The sequence below is a fragment of the Drosophila novamexicana genome, unplaced genomic scaffold (genome assembly GCF_003285875.2).
Source record: "Drosophila novamexicana strain 15010-1031.04,08,12 unplaced genomic scaffold, DnovRS2.1 tig00000024-arrow-pilon, whole genome shotgun sequence".
NCBI classification, from domain to species: domain Eukaryota; kingdom Metazoa; phylum Arthropoda; class Insecta; order Diptera; family Drosophilidae; genus Drosophila; species Drosophila novamexicana.
Genome location: NW_020824768.1, coordinates 2,280,699 through 2,299,845, shown reverse-complemented (window position 1 = coordinate 2,299,845; position 19,147 = coordinate 2,280,699). Strand labels below are relative to the sequence as shown.

At 43.3% G+C, this 19,147-nt stretch overlaps 2 protein-coding genes across 2 annotated transcripts; both read right to left on the bottom strand.

The window, feature by feature from the left end:
* Window positions 1-3,203: 3,203 nt before the first annotated feature.
* LOC115771095 lies at window positions 3,204-3,815 on the bottom strand. The gene is made up of 3 exons (XM_030716653.1): window positions 3,718-3,815; window positions 3,556-3,665; window positions 3,204-3,491 (listed from the first exon to the last, which is right to left on the bottom strand). The coding sequence occupies exons 1-3, from the start codon at window positions 3,751-3,753 to the stop codon at window positions 3,263-3,265; spliced, it is 375 nt and encodes a 124-aa protein (XP_030572513.1). The 5' UTR covers window positions 3,754-3,815; the 3' UTR covers window positions 3,204-3,262.
* Window positions 3,816-5,381: 1,566 nt separating this feature from the next.
* On the bottom strand, window positions 5,382-5,945 carry LOC115771096. The gene is made up of 3 exons (XM_030716654.1): window positions 5,846-5,945; window positions 5,684-5,793; window positions 5,382-5,619 (listed from the first exon to the last, which is right to left on the bottom strand). The coding sequence occupies exons 1-3, from the start codon at window positions 5,867-5,869 to the stop codon at window positions 5,388-5,390; spliced, it is 366 nt and encodes a 121-aa protein (XP_030572514.1). The 5' UTR covers window positions 5,870-5,945; the 3' UTR covers window positions 5,382-5,387.
* Window positions 5,946-19,147: the final 13,202 nt, after the last annotated feature.

The following is a 19,147-nucleotide window of genomic DNA, read 5'->3' as shown; positions in this document are numbered from 1 at the left end:
GCATTCGGAGCGGCGCTCACATCGCAGCGCGCGTCTGGAATACAAATGAGGATCGCTTTCGTTGGCGTTGTCCTTGTTGTTGTTATTGTTGTTGTCATTGTGGCAAGGGCACTGGCAGCATCCGGCATTGACAGCCCCGCTCGCCACCGCCCTCCCACACACACACACACACACACCACGCACACTACTCACTTATATTTTGTGTATTTGTTTTGCTTGGTTTCGCTCGAGTTTTCAGCTACTATTTTTTTCTCGTCATTTAGTTTGTTGTGTTTTCTGTGGAATCTGTGTGTGTTGCTTAACTGCCCGGCGTTGTGCGGCACGTGCAGCAGTGCGCTTGCTTGGAACTAGTTCTTTGCCACAGTTCGCTCCTTAATAATAATACCAGCTTTATTGAAAACTCATAAACTAGGCTTTTAGGAAGTATGTAGAAATAATATTAAAATATTTCTTTAAGTTTCAATTAAAGCAATTGTTTGATTTTATTTATTTATTTATTGTTTAATTTATAATATTTCTTATAAAAACATTAATTTAAATTCAAATTAAATAAATTTCTTAGCAGGAACTTACGTTTATTAAGTTATTGGCTTTTTCCTTTATTTTATTTATTTTTATTTAGTTAAGCTTTGAATTTCTTTTAAAAGGTTTTCATTTTATTGTTATTTCCTTGGACTTCTGATCAAAGAACAAATTCAGAGATTTCTATGTTTCTTATCCGTGTCCAATGAAAATATATTCTTCTTATTCATATAAAACACACTGAATCCATTCGATGAACATATTTGGTTCCAGCTTTCTATTTGTATTGTGTGTTTGTATTTAACCATGGAGTTTACATTGGACACACACACTCATACACACGGCACATTCACACACCCAACTCGATGGTCATGTCCATGGTCACTTCCTGACCGCACACACACATACACACACACACACTGCTGTTATCCTGCGCACAGAACGGCTCTTGATTTGCACAGTTTGACAAGCAAAAAATGTTGCTGTTTGTTTTGCAAGGAAGAGAGAGAGACTTGGTGATAGAGAGAGGAGGGAGAGAGAGAGACAGAGAGACATGTATAGGTATAGAGAATGTTTTTCTTACTATTCCCACTATTCGCTGATGCCTCCGCCAGACCGCCTACCCCCCTTACCACTCGTTAGTGCGCCTAATGAGCCACGAGCGGAGCGTTGACAGTTGGCTGATAAGCGTAAAACCGTAACGAATGTCAATGCCCAACCAGGACACGGCTCTGCCAGAAATGGATAATTAAACGTTAGCCGCACAACGCGGAAACAGTCGAAGCGTATTAATCATTTAATTTACTCCTTTCACGGCATAAAATGCGTGGCACTAAGAAAGCTCTAGGCAGCACTTGTCTGCGAGCGCATTAACACCGTCGTCCTGCCTGCCTGCCTGCCAGGCAGGCAGACAATCCTTTTCACGTGTCCTCGCAACCCTTTCGTGCCTTTCTGAGCTTAATTCGTTCGGGCATGAAATTTCCGCGTGCGTGGCCTCCAACCCCCCAACCAGAGCCCCTCCCCTCCTTTCCACAATTTGAGAGTCGCCACATTTCTTGTAGCTTCATTAAAATAAATTTAAATAAGCTACGCAGCTTGTTGCTGTTGTTTTTGTGATGAAAATACCATAAACTGTCAAAGTTTTGCTACTTGAGTAGCTGCTGGCATGAGTAGGGCCCAAGGTCGCCGGTTCAAACCTAGTCGATCGAAATTATTTCGACATTTGTGCGAAATGTTTGCATTAGAAGTCAATTTATTAATTAGTATAATTTAAACATTTGCGCATCATTGCAGAGCAGCACAAAACCCAAACCCAAACTCCCTGCCAGACCCAAACTCCGAGCAACCCCTCGATACGCCCAAAACGCTGCAATACAAAATCGATGACAAATTGCGGACACGTTACGCGTAGTTGAGTCCAAGACGAGTTGAGCTGTGCGTCTCGTCGTTTTTGGTTACGGCGTGACTGCTAAATACGCTGACAATGCTACCCCGCTTGGAAAGACAAAGCGCAGCAACAACAGCAACAGCAACAAACAATCTGAACTGCCACCAGCCACCCTGTGACAAAGGCAAAGTCAGGCCAGAACAACAACGACGAGGATATATCAATGGGCAAATTAAAATAACAACCTAATCATCGTTTTAAGACCGCGAGAAAGGCGACAACCAGGGAAACAGCGACAACACAGCGCGACAGACCGAGACAGCGATAGAGAGAAAGATAGAGAGAGACTCTACAGCAGAGGGGTGCAATGCTCGCTGGGTGGGAGTGGGAGTGCTAGGGGGGGGTGGGGTTGGGTTAGCTGCATGGCTGCTAAATGAAACGGCAAGGCCTTTTGTCAACGCTCAACGGCTCAACGGCTCATACCCTGCGCCCGCCCCTGTTCCTGCTCCTGTTCCTGCTCCTGCTCCTGCTCTGAACATCCCTTTTTTTTTGGTTGTTGCTCTGTTTCCTTTTTGGCATTTTTATGTTCCGGCGTTTGTTCCGCCTTCTGTTCCTGCACTCGGGGCTAAACAATTGCCCAAAGTGTTGGAAGTCAAACGCAAGTGCTGTCAGCCACCGACCCGCCACTAATGCGTCCGCCCGAGTCGCGTCGTCTCGTCGAGATGCAGCGGCAACACCAGAGACATCGAATTGCTCCCTTGTGACAGGCCAATATAATGCGCCACGGGGTGACGGACGGACGAACGGGCGGGCGTTCGTTTTGCGCGATTGCATAACAGATTGCTGCGCTCATATCAAGTTGCAACCGTGCGCGTCTCGGCCACGGCGACGACTACGACCACGACCAGAGCTATGGCACCGGCATCCGCTCATGTCTCTGGCCCACTGATACGATATGATGGATCGCCTTAAATACCTTTAAATTAAAAGGACGCTCAAAGTTTTGGGGTTGAGCCTCTAGCAGCAGCCCACCCGTCCATATTCTCGCTTAAATGCGTTTTAATTGAACGCAGCGTGATGCCGCCTGGCCAAAGAGATTGTTCCTGTCGAGAACTGGCCCAGGCCCAAGTCGCACAGTGGAATGCAATAAAAGCCCAACGATTTTCTTGAGAATACATTGATCAGCATTTAAGACAACAGTATGTTTTACACAAGTGAATAAAACTTTGAGTAAAACGGTTGCAGAAATTTTCAAGCACAAACGGGCGTTCTTTATTAACGGAAAAATTGAAAATATTATTAAAACATTTTTACTTTTATATTGGGCATAATCTTTGGTAAGCTTCATTTCGTTTAACCTGTAGTACATTTTAAACAACCTCCGCTTAGAGTACCACCGCGCCCAGATGGAAGCTCTGACTTTTCACAATTAAAGCTTGCATTATACACCTTGAGAGTCTGATCATAGGTAATAACAAAACGTCCGTACGGAATTGACTTGACGGTGGAGCACCTCACTCGAAACTCTTCAGGATTGATCTGTGTCACGATCTCTCCTTTCACAGCGCCATCCCGGATGGTTCTATATGCCAATCAGTTAATTAGTTTTGCGTTAAACATAAATAACTATTAAAAAATTACTTTACCTCAATAAGAATTTGTCGCCAACAAGAGGCATCAAACTAAAGGTGCCTCCTTCAATAAGACCAGTTATCTTTTCCGACGGCGCCGCGTTGGCAAAGACAACGAGCAGCAGCTATATGAAAATAGAGCTTAGAAATGAAGAGCTTATAAAATCAAGAACTTACCAAGCAATACAGATTTGCAAACATAATGTCGCCCATTTGCAGTGCTTGAATCTGGCACTGCACTAAGTTTGCAACTGCAAGCAGCTCGTATTTAAGCGCAAATTTTCACTCCGTGTTAATACGCAAAACAAGGTTAATTAAATTAACAAACATTACATATGCATTAAAAGAAAAATTTCGCTATAATCATTAAGTAACAGCGCTCTGGTCGGCCGCATCCGACTAGCAGCTACCCTAAATCTAGCTGCATTCTGTACATCTACAGAAAGTGAAAGGCTCTAGTTGGGTGTTCTCGACTAGGGTATACGCTCGACCCTCTTCTAGCAACACCAAATGCGCTCATTTGCTTAAGAATCAAAAATAATAATATATAAAAATAAAAAGAAAAAAATGTCCCTCAATAAGAGCCGCACCCGTAAAAGACCGCACTACTTGCCACCGCCTCAACTCGACAGCCAGTCCGACACTTAATTATTAATGAAAAAATCACTAATTAAAATAGAAATAGAATTGCAATGCTGTAAATAGAACTTAATAAAGACGCGCATGAATTTGTGTGTGTGTACATGTGTAGAGAAATTCTCGCGATTTGGGCACTTGTGTTTACATTACATTAAAATTGTGGCCTAAATTGGTGGTTAGTTCCAATTGGCTTATTTATTTGATTTATAGCGCGGATTGGCTATATCTACAAGATAAAAGATATTACATATATACACATATGCTATTTAACCTATTTGAGCTATATATCAATTTTTGTGGCTTAAGCTCTGATAACTTACGAGATGAATAGCCTCTGTCCACTGAACACATTTCTTACACATTTCTGAAAATGTCACATTTTTGCAAAATGTGTAAAATGCGGCCTGTACGTTTTCCCATAACAAAATACATTTCATTCGCCCCGAACACTTCTTGTTTTTTGCCATGATTAATCGAGATTTCTATCGATGTTGTGAAAAATGTGATAGTATCAGCTGATATATAAACTAAGTGAAGCGGCAACTTTAAATAAGAAATTTAAAATTAGAATAATCCCACTGTTTTTTGAATTTAAACATGGCAAAATGTCTAAAAGAGTACCTACAATGGAGCCCTTACTTCGAAAGCGCAATTTTTGACTTTTGGAAGAAAAAGATTGCGGAGCTTATGTAAATTAATGCAACTCGATCAGCGGTTTATTTAAAGAAGCGGTACTTTTGCCACTCACATGTTATCGACAACCGGTGGAACACCAATATGTGAAATTTGAAAATGTGACATTTCTTAAACCAGTGGACAGAGGCTGTTACCACTAATGGTTAGTGTATGGTTAGTGCTATTACTCAAAAATTAGGATTTCGATATCGATTTCTTGGAAACGGGGAAAGATATCGATTTTTGAATTATTCCGGTTATAAAAAACACGGTTTAATACCTGTTAAAATTGTAACATTTTTATTTAAAATTTCAAACCAAACAGAGTCGAACTGTAAATATTATCTAATAATCGCTTTTATACTTCAGACAAAGCTATTATCAACAGTAAGATTCTATATAAAATTCTTATACAAATTTTAAACTACCTTCTTGTGTGTTTCATATTAAAATAAAGGCAACAACAATTCATAAAACTAATCTGAATATGTATGAGCACAATTTTTGAGATGCTTTCAAACTTGTAAATTGTTTTAACCTGTGGTACATTTTAAACAACCTCCGCTTAGAGTACCACCACCCCGTCCAGATGGAAACTCTGTCTTTTCACAATAAAAACTTGCATTATACACCTTGAGAGATTGATCATAGGTAATAATAAAACTTCCGTACGGAATTGACTCGACGGTGTAGCACCTCACTCGAAACACATCACGATTCGTCTGTGTCACGATCTCTTCTTTCACAGTGCCCTCCCGGGTAGTTCTATATGCCAATCATTAAATTATTAGTGTGCAAAATATAAATAAATCTTAGTAGTGCACTTTACTTTAGTAAGTATTTGTCGTCATCAAGAGGCGTCAGACTAAAGGTACCTCCTTCAATACGGCCTGTTATCTTCCCCGACGGCGCCGCGTTGGCAAAGACAACGAGCAGCAGCTATATGAAAATAGAGCTTAGAAATGTAGAGCTTATAAAATCGCGAACTTACCAAGCAAAACAGATTTGCAAACATGATGTCGCCGATCTTGCAGCGTCTGTATCTGGCACTGCACTAAGATTGCAACTGCAAGCAGCTCGCATTTAAGCGCAAATTTCCACTCGGTATTAATATGCAAAAACAAGGTAAATTAAATCAACAAATATTACATATGCATTGAGCTAGTGACCAATTATAAAAAACAACATTGTTTCCGGATTCTAAATCGTCGATCAAATGGGAGTTGGAGAGGGAAAGTATGAATCTCGCTTCGTTAACATAGTAATTATTAGGTAATAGCTTTCTGATCGGATGTGCCCGACTAGCAGATACCTTAAACCTAGCCAGAGCTGCCTTTGCAATTACTCTAGCTGCATTCTGTACATGTTAAGTAAACTATTTGTTTCAAAGAATCTTTTTCAAACCAATAAATAAATCTTATTCGTGATTTTACTACCAATATTTACTATTAATTATACCCTGAACCCATTAAAAATGGCTATAAGGGTATATTGTATTTGTGCAAAATCCAAATGTATGTAATAGGCAGAAGGAAGCATTTCCGACCCTATAAAGTATATATATTCTTGATCAGTATCAATAGCCGAGTCGATCTAGCCATGTCCGTCTGTCTGTCCGTCCGTCCGTCCGTATGTATGAACGCAAGGATCTCAGAACCTATAACCTTTAAGAGACTTGAAATTTTAGATGTAGGTGTTCTTAGTTCCCGCGCAGATCGAGTTTGTTTCCGATAATCGAAACTCCGTTTCCAAGCAATCGATAAAAATTGATATCGATATCCTGTATTTTGGGCAATTTTGGCAAATAATAAGAGCTAGAGTCACCAAAATTGACAAATAGCTTCTAAAATAGAATATATATATGCATTTGATGTTGGAAGAAGAGGGTTCAGGGTATCCCCTAGTCGGGAGCTCCCGACTAGAACCTCTTACTTGTTTAGATTGATACGCTAAAATCTAAACTCGTTTCTGTCTTTTGATCTGCCAAGATCTCACATAGAAGTTTCGCAGACATCCCCAGCTGAAAATAAGAAAGAAAGTGTCTTTTATTCCAAAGCTAATATGCGACTCAGGAGAGATTTACCATATATACATACATATATTTGCCAGACCTTTCGGCGAGAACTACGATCCATGGCTAGCTTCAGCTGGGTGGCAGAAAGACTAACATAACTGCTAAAATCTAAACTTGCTTCTCTCTTCGGATCTTTTATACAACTTTCGTAGTCTTTCGCAGCTGAGAGCAGCAAAGAATTAAGAGCTAAGAGTCTAAGAGTAAGTGAGTGAGAGAGTGAGAGAGAGAATATGAAAACTGTTCCCACTCTATAGCTAATGTATGACCAAATGGGGATTTATATATGCCGAACCTACGTACGGTCCGTCGCTAGCTCCAGCTGGGTAGCAAATCGATTTGCATAGGGCTTGAAGGAAATATAAATAAGTGCAACCGCTAACCAGTTGATCCAGTTATGAAACCAAACTCTAATCACATAGGACATCACTCATAAAGTGCTCAATTGCGGACGCCCCGGTTTGCTGGGCCTGTCAGTGCTGTCTGTCTGCAATTGAAGCGATTTTTTTTTGCTGCTTTTTTCTTTGACACTAATCAGATTAGTATCGCCAACGCGTTGGCATATAATTCTCTCTCGTTGCACATGCGAGCCAGACGCATCAAATTGCAACGGGGTCTACTGAAACACCCACACCCAAACAGAAAGGGAGAGAGAGAGAAAGAGAGAGAAAACGAGAGAGCAGCCCACGAGCGAATAGACCAACATGACATGAAATGGACGTTGGAGTTGGGTCTGGGATTGGGATTGGGATTGAAATTGGGACTGGGACTTGGACTGGGACTGGGACTCTTTCTCTTGGTCTGGCGTATTGAATGACTGCCTGACTGACTGACTGTTTGACAGACACTGATGTTGATGAATATCAAGTGAATCCTTTTGTGACATCAAAAAAGGCCTCCCGCTGGGCGGCCACATAGCTTGCAGCCTTAAAACCTTGTGCCAGCGAAAGTGACAGCCACTGCGACGGTGACGGGGACGGTGACTGCGATGGCTACGCCCAAGGAACAACGCCATCGGAATCGGCATCGGCACGGGGCCATCGCGGACTTACTTAGCCCACAAAATGCTCAGATTGAAAAACGCAAAAGTTGAGATATGTTCGCCGGGCAGATTGATTGCCAGCGATAGCATGTGGGCCCCTTGTCTAGGGCAAGTGTATAAAAAACCAGAGACAACATAGACAGTGGGCTACGGGGTTAGACTTGAGGTTAGGCACAGCGCAGCGCAACGAGATGGCAGATAAGGCAGCCAGCCCGTCGTCCGTTTTCAGTTCCAGTTCAGCCTGTAATAGACAGCGGCAAGGACATGGAAAATTATGAAAGTGTTGGCGTAGAACAAATCGAATTAGACATTGCGTAAAGTTGATGCCATGGCAACAGCAACAGCGACAGCAACAAAAAAAAAGAGGCCGCCATTAAGCGGTTTGAGGCATAGCAGCTACGGATGGGAGTTCGAGTCCTTGTCGCCGGGTTCGAGTCCAGCTCCGTCTGCCATTAGTGCGTGTGATTTCCATTCATTTCGCTTCGTGACAGTTGGCAACTCCAACAGATTAAAGGCATTTCCCATCGCAGCACGCAATTCGCCTGAATTATTGTTGTCGGCAACCAGTCAGGACAATCCGGACCAGGACCAGGACCGGGACGCCCATCCAGACAGCCAGGCAGCCAGAAGCGAGCCAGCGATGCCTCGCGACATGCGTCGATGATACGCAAATGCAAACAAGCAAAGTTCAGCAAAGGAACTGTCCGGGGGGAGCACAGAGTATGGCGATGCCAGAAATAATGCCATGCACATTGTCAGTAAGACAGAGGGAGAACGAGAGACTGAGAGCGAGAGAGAGAGAGAGAGAGAGAGATAGTGTTTGGTACAGACGGGTGTAAGGCATATGCAAAAAGAAGCAACCGGTCGTGCGCCCCGCGTGTCCCGTGTGTGTGTATGTGTGTGTGCCGCACTTGCACAATCAGCTGTGAAAATTTTGAAAATTTTCCACGAGGATTTTCGCGACTTTTTGCGTATTTTGCATCAATTTTTATCAGTTGGCATCGCCAGGCGTAAGTGGGTCGAGCAGGCACAAATGGTAAAGCAGGAGTTGGGCCAGTTGCGAGGCAGGGGCAGGGGCAGACACGTTAATGGCAAAGCGACTGCGTAAGTGGCAAAAACACGACAAATGGCGGCAACGTCAACATTGAAGCTTTATGCCAGATGAAAGTGCTCATAGGCCGATGACGATGAAGATGAGGGGGCGGTGGGGTAAAGCGATGATAGATTTTGGGCTTGGGCGTGAAGTAAACACTTCCCACTTGCTGGCAAAATAAAAAAATACTTGTAATATGTGACAATAGCAAATGAGCTTATTTTAATGTTGTGTTAAGTTATATGAGAGAATATTATTAAATAGATCTTGAAGCATTACGAAAGAAGGGAACAAGAAGCGGACCAGAAGATCACAGTAGAACGGTGTGGAAGTTAGATGGAAGTGCACAGATAGAATTCAAAGATTCTTTATCTTAGATTTGAGATCATCAAATAAAATTAAAAATAGACTTCTGTGTCTGGCACTGAGCAAAAAGACTAAAGAGAGATTTATAAACATATATCTGTTAGAACGTCAACGAGATGATGACAGATTTAATCCATGGCTAGCTCCAGTTGGGTAACAAAAAGATTAACATACGATTTAAAAAAATGAAAATTGTAAAGTTAAGCCTGATCAAGAGATGAGCTAAGAACCTAACCTTAAGCTTCTCTTGTATGTCTGCTCAAGCTTTAATGTAAATACAATTTTCGGCTTAAGCTGAGGTATTTAAATTCAACAATGGATTCATAAGCATGGAGTGCTTCTTGGCAGCTTCAATTCAATCTAAAATTCAAAGTATTTTGCGATTGCTTTCGTAATTGCAGCGCAGCTTGCGAGTCAATGAAAACACTTGATTAATCCAAATGAGGCCAATCATTGCGCTCTAATGAACCAAAACTTGGCCAGCGCACGCACCAGCAGCAGCAGCAGCAGGACCAACCATTCACAGCTCAACCCATTGCCCAGCAATAAGCCACGCGTTGAGCCAAAATATTTTGGGTAACGCCTTGCGTACGGCAGGGTTTTAACCCTTTGCTCGACAGGGTGGGCTGGGTGGGTGTTGGTGTGGCGGTAAAGTACACGCTGCCGTAGTTTGTTTTATGTACATTTGCGTGTGAAAGTGCCGATATTTGGGTGACTGTGTGACGTGGTTGATGTCGCCATCTCAGCCTCGTCGTTTGCCTTTAATCACGTGGAAAGGCGCGAAAAGCAGCGCTTAGTGTTTGCCAAAAGCTTGAGCGCGTGCGATTGTGTGCCGAGAACAGAGAACAGAGAACAGGAGCACGAACACGAACAGGAACAGGATAAAAGTACGACCAGCAGCAGAGAAGGGTTGCTCTCGGCTGGTTTGCTTATCATTAATCATTAATAATGAAAACGGCGGCGTTAAATCTTGTCGATGTGCCATGCCAAATGCTGGTATTTCATTCATGGCACCAACTATGAGCATCAAGGGGTTGTTGCTGCTGCTGCTGCTCTTCAGCTGGGCACAAAGTGAAGTACCTGTTAATGGGCACTTGGCAAGTGGCTGCTGCTGCTATTGCCTGTGACTGTGACTGTGACTGTGTAATTTGACCCGGGGCTATAAGTTACGCAATTGTGTGCACTTCAAAAAGCGCAAATTGCACAACAGCGCCACCTATGGGCGGCAGCCTAAATTGCTGGGTGTGAGAATCGCGACTTGTCAGCGCTGTGTGTCAAAGTGAGAGAAAGACTGCGTTTCCCCTGCCATTTTCTTTTTTGCTTAAATTGAAAGTCCTGCGGGACACAGGCTCTGCCGCATTCTGGCATATTTGACGCGCGTAAATGAGTCCTAATGTGTTTTTCACGCAGTCTGTCAAGAAGAAGAGGACAAACAACAAAAAAAGCTGTAACCAGCAGCCTAGGTCCATGCGAAAATTCCATATCAAAAGCTGGACCTGTGAATGTTGACGCTTTTTTTTTTTCAGTGGAATGGAGAGTGGGCGGGGGCCAGGTTGGTGTTGTGGGCGCTGTAGCGTCAAATTCAATTTAGTATTTTTAAGTGCGTTCGCCTTTGATCAGCGACAATCGAATTTGCAGCAATAAAATGTGCGAGAACGTAACGAGTGTCCTCGATGCGCTGATGTCCTGTTTTTCTGTCCTGTCGCCAGTCGCCAGACCTCACGACCCAATGCTCGACCCCACTGAAAACTGATTACTCTTGCCGTTTGATCAGCAGCCGCAGCCACAGTCGTACCGAACGAGCGAGCGACCAGTTAGCCAAATGTCCTGTTCGTTCCATTCACATTCATAAATATTCAATCCCGTATCGAGCGCAGAATCCACGCTGCCTACTCAAACTTCTGTGCCCATAATTACGAGCACACACACACACACACACACACACACACACACACACAGAGTATATATAGCCACTAGGCACTACGAGTACAAATTCGAATACTAATATGACTAGAGGAACACACGTTGAGGACTTTGTCAACTGGAGCAGCACACGGCTCATTGGTTGCCTTTAGCCGCGGGCCAAGAATCGAGCACAGATGCTGCACGCTGGCAAACCGAAAGTGGCGGTAATTTGGCAACTACTTCGAGCTGGTCTGGAGTGCGCGTGTGTGTGTGCCCACTCCAGTCTGCATCTTTGGCAGCGACAATTGACAATACAATTGAATGTCAGCCGCTGCCTCTTCACACAGTGTGGCAATTACAAGGAGTGGCCCGGATTGGCCCAGTTTGCCTTCGGGCTAGCCATGAATTCCATGCAAGTTACAGCGCTCAATTGACGAGCATCAGCTTCATTATACCCTTTACCCAAGAAACGGGTATAACAACTAAAGCAGCTGCTGGGCTTAGCTGAATGAGATGAGCCAAAGCTGCTTAGTTTGGATTAATGCTGAGCAGCTATGATTGCCCATTGTTAATTACAACTGTTCTTTTAAATATTACATATCCTTGACATTGATTTTACTTAAAAATTTAGATTACACAGTGACCAAGAAAATTTTACAGTCGTCATACTACTACATCTATAATATAATCTGTTGAATACACGATCAATAAGTTATTTGCTTTACAATATTAAAATATAATTTTGTACAGTAATGAAGGAAGGGTTAAGGTAATGCATTGACTGATATGAGGAAGTCAGCAAAATATGTGATTAAATATAATAAAAAATAATCCTTAAAGAATATTTATAGTTTTATTATTATTATTATAAGCAATTAAAATAATTATTATTAATGTTTATTATTAATAATCAATTTTATTATTTTTAATATTGTTTTTATAATCATTATTATTATTATTATTATTACTAATTTCATTATTTATTATTATTAATTATTTTAATATTATTATAATTATTATTATTACCGTTACTATTACTTTTTTTATTAATATCATTCGTCTTTAATTAAAATTTTTAAAGGAAGCAGGTTTTTTCATCAGCTTAGACAATGCTCAGCTTAGACAATGCTACAGATTGTCTATTCTATAAAGGACATATATTTATATTCTTTGTTATTCTTCAGATATATTACTGGCATTAAAGGCCAACACCCTTGTATAAAAAATTTTCACCCATTGGCAAGTGTATTTTAGATTCGTTGCCCTAAAAATGTTCCCTGTTTTTTTGCATTTAATATCGTTTTTTTGCGACAGATGTTTTGTCTATAATCCCGACTTGGCCTACAATATTTTGGCTGTTTGCTTTTGCGTGCATAATTATATTGCAATTATGTATTAAGTACACAGAAATTGTGATCGATCATGGCCGAGGGTGTGGCTGCGCCTCGACCTGGCCCAGGGGTCGGAGGGGTGGCTGCGTTTGCGTTTGGCAGCGCATATGTTGATGTTGTTGTTGTTGTTGTTGTTGTTGCTTCGTTCGGTTGGGTTCGGTTGGGTATCGACGGGCAGCTTATGAATTTCTCATTAGTTGACGTTGTCAGGCGAGCCACCTACGCGACGATTTTCTGTGTCCTGCGTCGTATTGCCAAAACTGTCGCGTGCATGAGCTGATTTTAATGAAAATTCCATCTGGAATAGTTGAGACCGTGACACAGCAGAGCAACAAATCTGGCAACTCAGCGTATTAACCTCCGATTAACTTTGGCCGGTCAAGTAACCCCTTTTCTGACAAGCCCCTCTGCCAAATGTCCTTTGCCGCATTGGCTTGTGAAATTGGCAAATTCGATTGGCAAAATCGTTTAGTGGATACTCTGTGGATGACTCTGACGGACTTTCTAAAAACCGAGGAACGGGAAGGGAGCTCGACAAATGCCAGTTGCCACCCTCTGCGGCATGTTTGGCAGCAGCAGCAGCAGTTCGCCCCAAAAAATGCCAGCATGTGAATCCTTTTGTCCTGTCGCCGAGCAATGCCGAACGCCCTGTCACAATATCCTTTGGGCGACTGTCAATTTTTTCCTATATGTGCGCGAAATTGAGTAGCGTTGCCTGCCCTCACGCATGACACGGCCACAGTCGCAGTCGCAGTCGCAGTCAGAGTCACATGCGCTGCATGAGTTGGAGAAAAAAGAGGAGGCCAGGACATGGCCAAACGGATTGCAGCCGCAGTCGTCGTCGCCGTCGTCGTCGTTAATCCTCTGCCGGCAAGTGGCACGCCTGAGCGCATTGCCAAAAGTGCACAAGGCTGCCTGCCGAGCAATTTCTGCGTAAGGACAGGCGACTCCGTCTGCGACTGCGACTGCTACTGCGACCAAAGGCAGATGTCACAATCGAAATTGAATTAAAGCGCAAAGTAAGATTGATTGTCTGCAGTTCGCCGAGGTTATTGCGTGCCCCGGCAAACTGCACAAGGATATCGGGCTGGCCGGCCCCACACACTCCTTTTTTAAGCGCCTTTAAAATGGCGCCCTGCGCTGGAGCATCTGCGTCTGCTGATTAACATGCGCCAATTCAGGCTGAAATTGAATGGCTGAAGCAGCTATCGCGCCAGCATCTAAAGGAGCTGGCGCTGTCAAAATTGTGTGCGTACTATAAAAAGTAGTTTTCCGCCAGGCAGAGCCTCTGTAAATCGACGGCAAATTTGGTTTAATCAGCGTGAGCGCGCGCGCGGGCTCCGGGCGTATAAATAGGCGGAGGCCAAATCCCCCAGAGAAATTGAAATGCTTCAAAAACAAATGAAATGGCAACAGGAATGGTAACAAGGATTCAAGCCGGGCGCCTAAATTAGACGGTCGTCTCTCGGTTGGCTCAGTTGGCTGCTGTAATTGCACTAATATATTTTTATTGCTGTTGCTGCCCCCATCCTCCCAACCTCCCAGCCCAAAATTCCTGCTCCCTCCCCCCCAACGAAAACCTTGGACAGACTTTGAGCACGCTCTCTGGGCAAAGCGGAAGTAACTAAATCATCTTTGACGATTGCGCCTGCCTTCAGCTCTGGCGCTTGCCTCTCTTAATAAACATAATTGTGCAAACGGAAACGGCCATGAGATATCCTGGCTGTTCCCTTTCCCCTGCCCATCCACACTCTCCTTTGCACTTTTGCATATTCATTTGGGAATACGAGCACTACGCAGGGTGTTAGCCGAGCACGCCCATCCCAGATACCCAGGCTACCCAGACTACCCAGCTATCCAGCTAGCCGCCACCCCGCTGGCAACTTATGACAGGCCATAACCATTTAGCAGGGCAACCCACGGTCGGGCGCAATGATCATAATGGTGTACAACAATTTCGAAACAATTGATTGCGATACAAATGCCCGTTTATTAGTTGGTGTCGGTGTCGGTGTCGGTGGTCACTTGCTTGCTGCTACTCCTGCCACAATCCTCGCTCCTGCTCCTGGTTCTGCTTCTTCTCCGGCTGCTGCTGCAACGAGCGGCACTTCCGCCAGGTCGTGTGTCTTGCCACGTGGTAATCGTAATTAATGGCCACTGATGCCAGCTACTAGTTGGCTCTTGGTTTCGCCTATCAGCCAGGGAGCCGTGGGAGTTGCTTTGGCTACGTCTAGTGGGCGAGATTTGTCTTGTTTATGTATGGGCCGGTGTTATCGGCGCGATTTTTCAAATGCCGCGTTGAAGACTGGCTGTCAGCACAAGTTATCAGGTGACTCAGCCAGCTCCACAATTGAAAGAAATTGCCCAGCTTTATCTTAATTGCATTCCAACGATTAAGTTAGTGCAGAGAAGAAGCTATACTCTGTGAAGCGGAGCTGCCTGTGAAAACATCTCAGAGATTTAAAGTTTTATGTTACTTTTGTTTTTTGAAATAACTTTTCTCATTTCCAACGGTCATGCTTTTATGAACTCATCGAACTCTTGTCAAACGTAAATTGTCCTTCTATGCGATTTTCATTCTGTGAGACTCTTATTCGATCTTCATCTGTCTCGCTCTTTCTTTCGATCTTCCACGCTCTCTTAGTACCGCTCTCTGTTGCTATTGTTCTCTTCCCTACTCACACTTATTCGCCTTAAAACAGTATTTTCTTATTGCAATTTCAAAATAGAAAGGCACTTAATGAATAATTAAAGCTTAGAAATATTTTTGGCACTTTCAGCAATAATTACCGAGAATTTTAAGTCTTCAGTTTTTTCGCAAGCAACTGTCATCCATCCAACAATCAATCAATCAATCAAATTATTGCGTCAACTGGCAAGGAATGTCAACGAGAAATGCTGTAATGGTCGCTCAATCAAACCAGAAAACATTATGTGCATTTTTGAGAACTTTCGCGTTGATACATCAGATACTGATATCTTTGTATACACTTTTAATGTGGTAAATTATAAGGTGGAAGGCCAAAGAGTGTGTAAGTGTGAGTGTATGCATGTTTTAGTGTGTATACGTATGTATGCATTCATATTTATGCGTGAGTACATATCAACAAAGTTTCTTTCAACTTAAAGTTTGCATATTTTATATAAGACCCTTCTTTGCGATTCTCATGGATTCAAGTAAGATCTTAAGGTATTTTGACAAAATGAGCTGCCAGTACGATAAACTTAAGCTGCTCATCTCAAAAAAGATATCATCCTTTGATAATAGATGTTGTTTTGGTATTTACTTTAACATTATTTACTTTAACAAGATGAAAGCATAATAAACTTAATCTAATAGTATTACTTTCTCTAACTCCCTCACCCATAATATTCCTTTGTCTTTCTTTTGAGTAATTCTAATCCGTTTTCTCTTTATGTTGTTCTTGCAGTGATGTGTGTAAATAAACAAACATTCAACTAATAAAATAATAGTACGCGTGATTGGAAAATTGCGGGTGAGTGTATATTTCCATATATATATTTCTATATGAATAAGAATATTGGCTTTGGGAATTCAGACCTGGTCACGGGTTATCTTTCAGTATATGTATATATATCTCGAGCAGCAGCACAGCAAGAAAGACAACAACACTTTAGATATGTGAATGTGGCCAGCATCGGCTGTAAAGATTATAAACAGCAATTGGTAAGTGAATAGAGAGGCACGCTGCAGCAGCAGAGTCAGCTCATTATAAGGTCGGCAACACTTAGCGCCAGGGAAGGCATCGCTTCGGGCTTGGACTTGGGTTTGGGCTTGGTTTGGGTATTGGTCGTTGCATCGATTGCATCTGGTGTTTGGGCTGTTGCTGCTGCTGCTGCCAGTTGCTGTTGCTGGTTACTGGTTGCTGGCTGTGCACGCTTTTTGGGGCCGGCTGCAATCGCGATTTGACTTTATAAGTCGTCGGCTTTAATTATGCCCGCGTGGTGTTAATGAGATCTTTAGGAGTTGCCGTCGCGGCTGGGTCTCTTGCATGCCCAGTCGCTGACTAGTTGTTGTGGCTCAATCTGGGCACAAGGGCAGCGGCGAGGTGGCATGGCAGCGGCTGCTGACTGCATTCTAAGTGGCGCAAAAGTTTGCGTGATTTAAAGGGCTTCATTAAGTTCGTGAATTCGACTAAATCACGCGCTCCAACGCCGGCGCATGTCTTGACACCCCTTGGCCGCAATCCGGCTGCCCAGGTCTGGACCTGGGCCCTAGCCCAGTCCGAGTTTAAGCATTATATGACAGCGATAAGGTCGAGAGCTGCGACTGCAACTGCAACTTGCAACTTGCAATGCTGCTGCTACGCACTTCCGATCCTGGCCAGCACGCCATATGACCAAGTCGCCAGGCGAGCCGCAAAACGGGCTGGCCAGAAATTCTTGGCCATTTGACAGCTGACGATTTATGTGCCAGCAGGGAGCCACGACGGCTCGTCTGCGCCTTTTTACCAACTACAACAAAAACGAGCAGTCCGTCCAGTCGGACGTTGACGAGCCGGATGAGGACGAGTGCCTGTCTTGGAGACTGCGACGGCGACTGCCTGTCCCGCTGAATATGACAAAAGGCGATAAGATCTACGAGCGCTTGTTAAATGCGCTCTGTCTGTCTACCGTCTTTGATTCGTATTTTTCGTATTGTTTCATCAAAAACTTCACCGTTATGCTCATTAAATCTGCAACAGCCAAAGCTGCGCTACCCCATTGTTTGCAGTGCCGCAATCAAAGCAAAAATGGACAGAAAACAACCAAAAAACAAAAAAAAATACATTTCTTTTAAACAAGCGCTTCCGGCGTTCTGCGAAAAATGCGCGCCCAAAAAAGCACAGCGCAAACTGCAAGCCCCAAAAGAAGAAAAGAAAATGAAAAAATAACCAGAAGCGAGCGCAGTGGAAGTTGTGTCAATCAATAGAGTTTGCTCCTGCTGCTGGTCCAGTGCGCGTCCTGCATGTTAATGTGTCCAGCTGGAGTCAAGGAAATCGATATTGAGCTGTGCGAGAGATTCCTGGACATCTACCGACGACATTGTCACGCGCTTAGAGGTACTCGCCCATATGTAGGAGTTAGGGATTCCGGCTACCGGCAACGCTTTACCGCGAGCTACGAGTTTAACCATGTGCCCGGCTAGCTCCGCTTGTCTGTTGATTTTATGTGCACGCTTGGAATTTGTAAATTTAAAATGCTTCACATGCCTGGCCCACACACACGCACCCACTGCGTGTGTGTGGGCTGCTTTGACCTGCTTAAGCTGGAAAGCAGCTCCTGTTAATGTCGGGCATCCTGGCATGGTGCTCCACCTCCTAGCTGTCGATTACTTGTTTACCAGCGCCAAACAACTTAACTACTTGGCGTCGTCCAACTTTGATTGCTATCGCCGAGCCGGGCAAATCAACTGTTTATTTGTCAAATACGCATTACACGCAGCCAACAACAACAAAGCTATCGAACACAACTGCGAACTGTTAGACAAATCAACAAAAATAATACACACCCCCTCCACACGCACACACACACATACACACACGCACAAATAGCTGACGCTGCACATATGTATGTGTGCGTATATCCCCCTCGAATCGGGCCTTGGGGTAAACGCCCCCCATATCAAAGACGTTGACATTGCTCTTGATATTTTAGGCGTTAAGAACGTATCCCAGGCACTAAAAAAAAAAGTATAGAAGAAAAAAAAACTGACCCCAGGCCAGTTGCCAAGTACGGGCATTGTTCGACCCACGCTCTCTATAAACAATTTTCACTTTTTTTTCTTGCTGCTTGACCTGCCCCCAGACCTAGAGCTCTGCTCCACTATTCGGACAATTCCTTTGGGTAGCGCATTTGGGCTGCACTTATGTCAGCCTAATGAAGATAACAGCATAATTTGCCAAGTTTTCTTTTGTAGGGTGTGTCCACTTTATGCCAGCCAAATAAAATCAAAGTTCAGGGCGCGTATTGATGGCGAATTGGTTCGGCATTTGGTCGCTGCTAGTTTTATGTGACCATCTTGTGATTTGTCTTTGGTCAAAGTCGAGTCTTGATAGCGGAAATCTGTTAGGTGTTAAATGGTCGGACTAGATAAGTTGCCCGCTTTGTGGGTGTTTTGTGTGAATATACGAGGGCTGACCTATGCACAAAACTGAGACAATTGAAATAGTCATAAATGGGCAGAGCAGAGATCTATTTGATGGTGACAATTGAGAGAAATGCCTAAGTAAGACTAAATTTGCCTTTAAGTGAGCTCTTAAAGGAGACAATATAAATATAAAATAAAAGTTGGCTGCAGGATTCGAACTAGCAAACAACCTTTTCAAACTAATCACAATACTTAGTCAACTTTGGTTTAGTGGTTTGTGTTTGGTTAATATTATTTGTATAAAAATAATTAATAAATATATTTAAATTCTTTT

Excerpts from the sequence above, each read along its gene's own strand:
- LOC115771096 (XM_030716654.1), bottom strand. The coding sequence starts at position 5,869 with ATGTTTGCAAATCTGTTTTGCTTG. Across the intron at positions 5,794-5,845 it reads TTGCAAATCTGTTTTGCTTG|CTGCTGCTCGTTGTCTTTGC; the intron begins GTAAGTTCGCGA and ends ATTTTCATATAG. Across the intron at positions 5,620-5,683 it reads GACGACAAATACTTACTAAA|AACTACCCGGGAGGGCACTG; the intron begins GTAAAGTGCACT and ends ATTGGCATATAG.
- LOC115771095 (XM_030716653.1), bottom strand. The coding sequence starts at position 3,753 with ATGGGCGACATTATGTTTGCAAATCTGTATTGCTTG. Across the intron at positions 3,666-3,717 it reads TTGCAAATCTGTATTGCTTG|CTGCTGCTCGTTGTCTTTGC; the intron begins GTAAGTTCTTGA and ends ATTTTCATATAG. Across the intron at positions 3,492-3,555 it reads GGCGACAAATTCTTATTGAG|AACCATCCGGGATGGCGCTG; the intron begins GTAAAGTAATTT and ends ATTGGCATATAG.